Below are 7,450 nucleotides of genomic sequence, written 5' to 3' on the forward strand. Positions count from 1 at the left end.
CTGTTTGAGAACAAAACAATCTAGAATATAAATTAAAATATCTACCAAAGGCAGTACAATTAATGTGGTTGCTCTGTCACCATTTTTGCATTCTAGGAGTAAGCATTTTAAACTGAAATCCAGCTGGACTTTTGGAGCAGTTACCTGTGGCTGACAACTAAATGCAGCTTTGCCTGCCTAAAGATTCCCCTCCTCCCTTTCCAAGCATAGCAGTCTACTTGGAATTGCAAATATCGCCCATCACACACCGCACTGCAAAGCATCTTAATGAAAAACTACCTGGCACAGGGTGATCCCACTGGCCTCCCCAGCTTGTAATGCTCCATGGGAGTGAATAATGTCTCAGCATCCAACCACCAGTACATTAGCAGATCACACCAGAACACTGCCAAAAGCATTCAGAGGAATCATTCCCGGAAGACACAGGCTTCACTGTGAGAACTCGCACAACCTGCTGGTCACTGCCAGCCCCCAGAGCTTGCACAGGGCAAAGAAAAAGGATCAGTGGTAGCAGGAGCTAAAGAAAACCCATTCAGAGCAGAGTGGTTTCCATCAGATCGTCATCCTGACATGAGTCTTGAAAATCCCCAAAGACTTTCGGGTACCTTGCTGCAGCACTTTCTTTGAGAAGAAACTTTTCCTAATGTCCAATATGGCATATGTTGGGGCTGTTAACATATATTAATCCTTCTTCAACCAAAAAGATAAGCTGCATCTTCTCTCTAACTCTACTTCCAACGTCTGTAAGCTACTGCAGCATTATTAGGCTCCTCTTTAATATCTTCTCCCAAAGGCGTCTCATATTCTGAGTCTTCAAGTGATTCTTGAAACCACATTAACTCTAGAAATGACAGCCACAGGTTGACTGGACAAAACTGTGCAGCATGGCTGCTAAGACAAAACCAGGCCCCAGTGCAGTGTCTCACCAGCTCTCATCCTGCCTTCCCCAGTTTTCAGGACCTGGATCATGCTGTAAGCATCAATGCAGTTGCATGGTTTGCACAAGCAGCTGCTGCATCATTGAAGCACACCAGACTTCCACTGGTTTGTCTTCTGCGCTCTTCTACTAAGTGAGTAAAAAAAAATTGCACTGCTGACATTTTTCATATAGTGTGAAAAATCCAACCCCTAGGATCATATAGGAACTTGTCCTGGCTGCAGCAAGCTACAATATACACATGCCTTAGACAAATGCCCTCCCCTGCTCTTACTGGGGCATTATAGTGCATTTCTCATCTTTATTCCAGAAGTTTGCGAGAATTTATGTCAGAATTTGAGAGATGTCCCTGCCCATGACAGTAGGGATTGGGACTAGATGATCTTTAAGATTCCTTCCAACTCTTAATATTCAATGATTCTGTGGAGTTCGCCTCTGGTTACTAAAAAAGGCAAAGGCATGCATACATAGGATAGATAAAGCATGCAGTGGTCATAGCTGCAGCACCTCATAGACAGTGGATTGAAAATGTCTTCCAGAGAAAGCTAGAAATGTGCATATTTTCTTCTCATATTGAAAAATCCCCAGCCACAATGCCACAGAATTTGTAGTAATTCCATCATGGAAAAAGCATGGACAAAATTAAATACTTCCTATAAACAGCTGCATTCATCAGAGGGACAACTCTGAAACCTAACAAAACCAGCTCCCATTTCCCATTCCACCAGTGATCATACCAGGAGAGCAATCCTGTAAGTATGCTTTATTCACTGTAGCTTCTTGAAATCTCTTGGGAAACCTACTGTCAAGAAATGAGATAGCGAGATTTAAAACTGTAGGAGCATTAAAGGTACTGCTACCTTTTTTTGCAGGTCCTTATCCTAGAAATCAGGGAGAGAGGAAGGAGGAAAAGATCATATGAGGAATCAAATCATCTTCACAACAAGGTAGGAGAGAGCATCTGATGAGCAGAACAAGGAAAAATTTCATGTGCTAACATGAACATCTAGAGAGGGAAAACAAGTGTAGAGGGTACAACAGCTCACTGAATGGCACATTTGTACACAGCATCCGTGTGCAGGGAGGGATGGTTTTGGAAAAAGAATGGCTTGCAGTTCTTTTGGGAATAATAGCATTTTTCATTAAAAATTCTCCTTTCTTTAGAAAAGCCTTGGCAAGAAAACATTTTATCTGATCTCTATAAGTTGCCTCAAGAGCTTCATGACCTTGCTCAATAAATGCTTCTATTAGGGCAGATTGGTACTTGAAGCCCAGATGGAAGTCTGCTTTTTCCAATATCAGACCCACTGAATTAAGCCAAGTTCCCTTCACAAGAGCACAGAGAACACCAACCTCATTTTTACACAGAGTAGTATTTTTGTATTTTCCTAACAATTTTCACTTCAAGATTCCCAGGTATTGTACAAAGCAGAAATGAATTCTGCTCCATACCACCACTTTGTGGTAGCTAAGTAGTACTATCCTCATTTAACATGGAAGAGGAGATCCAGAGAGGTTAATTGTCTTTCCTAAGGTCACAGAAAAAGCCTCTGGGCAGGACAAAGAAGAGAACCCAAATTCCCTGATCTCACCAGCCTTTTGCCTCTATCATAATCCTGACCTCACTATCTGCAAATAGAGAAAACAAAAGTTTGTTGCCTGGAAGGGATTATGTTTTAGTAAGTTAAAGTGTGATCTGAGGGACATGTGAGGAAAGGGGGATAGGAGATGGACAGACATTTGCTTTTAAAATAAGAATAATTTAAAAAGCAGAGTTTTAGCATTCTAGGTAACAAGACATCCAGCAGCTGCAAAGACCTGCCTTTTGTGGAGCATCTGCAGATCTTCTATATGTCCCAGTAAAACCCCAATTTTTTATTTCCTTCCTCTTCTATGCAAATCCATCTAGTTTTTAGGAATACAGCGCCACTAACGCACAAAACTTGATTGATCATGGTTTTAATAACACATAAGTGACAAAAGCTGAGGTGCTGAAGTCTGTTCAAGTAACAGAATTGGTAAAAGCAAACTGCCTCTTCACTGCTTTGGGAACCTGAATAAAATAACATACAGACACGTCCTACCTACTCTACTAGGTCAACTGGCGTAATCATGACACGAGTTAACATCTATTGTCCATTTCCAATACACCTTCCTGCTGCTTTACATCTTCTGTGACCTAAGAAAATTTACACTTTGTGATGTGGGGCTGGCGACCAATGTGGCTGGCAAAAGGAGCTGCACTGTTTGCTCAAGTGACCTTGGGCAAATTGCTTCGTGTTCCTGTGCCATGAACACCCCAGCAGTAGAATTAGGTAAAAATTGAGCTGCAGCAGAAAAACAGGCATTGGATTCAGCCCTTATCTATTAATTAATGAAAGAACCCAGGTTCAAGCACATAACTTTCCCTCTACACAGTAAAAAAAAAAAAAAAATCCAATTAATTACTAAAAGCAGGATGTTTTCTGCAAAAGACAGGAGAAAAAAAGTCTCTGAATGCTAGAGTTCACATTAGGAAAATCACAAAAAGATACCATTAGAATTTATTACCATGCTTGCTTCTCCTTCCTACAAACACCACACTGGCAATAAACACCAGTCTTTTGCTTTAGCTTGTGCTTTTGAGTTGGAAGCTTTCAATGCCTGGTATCCTGAGGTGCAAAATCCTAATGGCATGCCATGAACAATCAAAACATTTTCTTTCATTACCCTTCTCAGTCACCTAAAGAATAAGAAATCTAGTTATTTAAATAGCATGTTTCTGTAAAAGAAAGCAAAGAGAGAGAATTTTGTGAAAATCACTTTCTGAGCTGTGCTTTCAAAAAAAATAACCTTTCCTTCCCCTGCAAATGCTTACAGAATGAGTTTTCTTTGCTACTTTAAGCAGAAATACTCAAAACTATTGGAAATCTGTTCTGGGAAGGCATGGGGGAGGCATTTTAACTTCTTTTACTGAACACCCTTTGATTCAGCAATCAAAATGAAACAAAAGAGAGAGCATATAGGTTGTTTTATTCATTACATGGCATGTTATGTTAAAAATAAATAGTCCTAGATACAAGTGTAGTGCTGAAATATACCATACAGCTGTTTTCTTTTCAGTGTTTGCTTTCATCTTTAATGAGAGCGAAATTCATGTCTGGCAAAGAGAACTACCTTTAAAAATTGGTTAAATCAAAGTAACATCTACATTGCTGTCAGAATTATTGCCTAAGTAGCAATAAATAGACCAAAAAAATCCAGTCAAAAAAAAAAAAAGATAGTTGAATTGCACATCAGAACCTATAGTTGATGCACAGATAGAGACACAGATAGATAAGTAGGTAGAGAATTTGCTTTTTCATGGCTAGTAAGTTCCATGAAGAATGTATCTGAAAATGTAGCCAATCTGTTTTATGCTGTTAATTGCTTTATACTCATTTCCAATAGTGGCAAAACAATAAAAGAGGCATTTTCAAGGCAGTGACAAGCTATAATAATCAGAATAATGGGAATATTGTCACCAGACATAAAGGTTTCCCAGAGTCCTTTAAATTACATCTGTTCCCAGGCTACAAGAGAGTAGAAATGGTATTTCTGATACCAAGTCAAAAGAAACTTGAAGTTTTGTCCACAGCCATCTGCCGGGCATTGCAGAGCAGCTGTAGGGAGGGTCCTACACTATCCTGGCACAACGTGTGGGCTTTTGGGACATGCCCCCTACACACGCACAACCCCACAGGTCCGGGGACACCTCAGCGACCCGTTATTATTGACTTCGGGAAAAAGGCGTGAGATGCCATGGATTTTTTTACAAACTTTTCACTCTGCTTGCACTTGCGTGTCCTCTCAAAGCTCCTTGACGTGTTATGGGGCTTTCCACGACTTAATGAATTACTGGGATCTCCCTTGCCTCCAGCACTCACAGCGGGGCACTGGAGGGTTTTCCCACCATCCCTATACATCATCCATCCCGGGCAGGGAGGCAGCGAAGCGTGCCCCGGTGTTTATCACAGCGGAGAGGCTGAGAGCGGGGTCCCCGGGGAGCGGCACCGGGACAGGCCGGGGCGCAGGGGGCTGGGGCCAGCCCGCTCCTTCGGGGCGCTGCCCGGGCACCGCGGCTCTGCGCGGGGGCGGCCACAGCCGTGCTCCCACTCGCCTCCACCTTTCCCCAGGAAAACTTTTCTCCGCGTCCCACTCCCGCTGGCGATGAGGGCACGGTGCCCGCCCAGCACCCCCGGCCGCAGCAGCGGACTCGGCCCCGTCCCGCCGCTGTCCCGGCTCCCTCCCCGCCAAGCGCCGCCGGAGCGGGTCGGACCGGCTCGGCTCGGGTCTGCGGGGCGGTACTCACGCTGCTGTTGTGGCCGGACCAGTGCACCATGGCTTGGTTGTGCGCCGCATCCCCGGTGAGCGCGAAGGTGGTGCTGCTCAGCGCCGGCTCCTCGGCCGCTCGCAGCCGCGCCGCTCTCCCGTCCTCCGGGGGCCCGCGGGGCTGAGCGCGGCCGCCGCGCTGCCCCTCGGCCGCGGGTACCCCCCGAACGCCGCCGGCCGGCAGCGCCCGGCGCCCCTCGGTGCTCCGGCGGGTCCGCGGCGCCGCCGGGCCCCGGTCCCCGGGCGCGCCGCCTCCCGCCCCCGCCGCGCCGAGCGCCGCTCCCCGCGGCCCCGCTCGGCCCCCCGGCTCCGCGCCCGGCTCCGGCTCCGGCTCCGCGGCCGCCGCCCCGAGCGAGCCCCGCGCTCGCCCGCCCGGCCAGCTCCGTAATCCTCGCGGCGGCGGCGGCTGTCGCTGCTCCTGCCTAAGGCGAGACGAGGAGGACGGCCAGGAGGGCGATGGAGATGAGCAGGATCTGCAAGTTATTTCGGCGCCGGTGCAACACCAAGAGAGAAGTAAGAACCATATCCAGGCGAGAAAAATGGTGTGGCAGGTCGGAAAGCAGTTGGTCCCCTTCTCCATGCCTTTGCGGAGCGAGTCGGGGGGCTTGCAGAGGGAGGGGGGATGAGGCGCTGCGTTTAGGGCTTTTTTTTTTTTTTAGGAGGAAAGGGGCCGGATTCTAATTATAATATTTATTATTTGCAAAAGGCTTCTCTTTCTCTCGCTCTTCTTTCTCTTCTTCGCTTTTCTCTTGCCTCTTTCTCAGCCTCTGAGACGATGACCAGTAAAAAAAAAAAAAAAAAAAAAAAAAAAGGAAAAAAAGGAAAGAAGGACAAAGAAAAAAAAAACTCTCCCCGGTAGTTGGATTCTGTTCCTTACTGTTGCTGGATATTTTTTTTTTTTTTTCAAAAGTGCTTTTCAGTGAAACTGTTCACGTTCAAGGATTTGATCAAGTGAGAGGGTACCACCACACGGGGGGAGGAGCCCCGAGCCTTGCCAAGCCGCCGCCGCCGCTGAAATACACCGCCGAGTCACCCGCCGCGCCGCGCCGCGCCGCCGGGGGCCGGGAGCGGGGCCGGGGGCGGGCGCGGGACACCGCGCTGCACCGAATCAGCTGGAGCATCACCCAGCCTTTTCTCCTGATTTGGTATGTGTGCTCCCGGCCGAGATAAAGCAGCCGTCATCCCCCGTTTCTCCTGATGTATGTGCACATAGCCTGGTATTTACAGCGGTGTGGGTGCTCCTCGCCCCGTGTGTGTGCGTGTACATGTACGCACAAAGGCTGGATGCCAGCCACGGCTACAGGGGCAGAGGGAGCGCAGCTGGGATGAGCGGCTCTTGGGTGCCTCCCGTGTGTAACAGCGTACCCACGGACCCGGCCATCCAGCAGCATCCCTCCGGAGCCGGCTCCGTGCGTGTGGATGTGCCCGTCCCAAGCGCAGCCTCCCGGCCGAGGGAACTCACGCGTGTGCGTGGGGATCCCAGCAGCCTTGCCACCGTCCAGCAAGGGAGACTGGCAGGATTTGTGTGGGGCCAGTAACGAAGAAAGGGCAGTATCTGCAGGCAGCTCCCTGCAGCAGCATCTCGGGACCGTGTCGGGAGAAGGAGCGAGGGGAATGTTATTTCTTTAGGTCACGGCAGCGCAGCGCTCCCGCTCCCATCGCACGGATGCGTTCCCCCCGGCCAGGACACCTGTTTTCTGCTGGCAAAGCTCAAGAAGCCTTTGCAGCTTCAGTCCCCGGACAAGGTGTGAGTAATGGCAGGCTGTGAAGGGGCGAGGGAGGCTGCTGCCGCCTCCCGCGGCTGCGGGGCGTCCCCGTGGGTCACCCCTGTCATCGCCATCTGTGCCAGTGCCACGTCCCTCCGGACCGATTCACTGCAGCAACACGTCGGCACTTCGGATCAAACCCACGGCCGACCTTCTCCCGTTCTCCTGCTCCCTTTGAAAAGTGTCGATAATTAGCGGTTTTCCAATCGTCCCACCCTCCCACTTCCCGCATCAGCCATTCTTTGCCGTCCAAGGACGGATCCACCAACTGCACGGCTCTCCCCGCGCTCCCCCCTCCCCACGGCCAGGCTCGGTGCGGGGGTGGCTCAGCAGCTCCTCCCGCGGGTCTCCCAGCCCGGCAGGGAGCGGGGGACAGCGGCAGGACCGAGCGGAGCTG

General features: G+C 49.2%; 1 protein-coding gene across 1 annotated transcript in view; it reads right to left on the bottom strand.

Annotated features, from left to right (window-relative positions):
* Window positions 1–6,022, bottom strand: part of SORCS3 (sortilin related VPS10 domain containing receptor 3) — a 275,461-nt gene extending 269,439 nt beyond the window's left edge. Inside the window, exon 1 of the mRNA XM_033065516.2 lies at window positions 5,268–6,022. Coding sequence (XP_032921407.1) covers window positions 5,268–5,867 — 600 coding nt within the window. The 5' untranslated portion in view covers window positions 5,868–6,022. The remainder of the gene's footprint in view (window positions 1–5,267) is intronic.
* Between the last annotated feature and the right edge of the window lie 1,428 nt (window positions 6,023–7,450).

Source organism: Catharus ustulatus, chromosome 8 (assembly GCF_009819885.2).
Source record: "Catharus ustulatus isolate bCatUst1 chromosome 8, bCatUst1.pri.v2, whole genome shotgun sequence".
Lineage (NCBI taxonomy): Eukaryota > Metazoa > Chordata > Aves > Passeriformes > Turdidae > Catharus > Catharus ustulatus.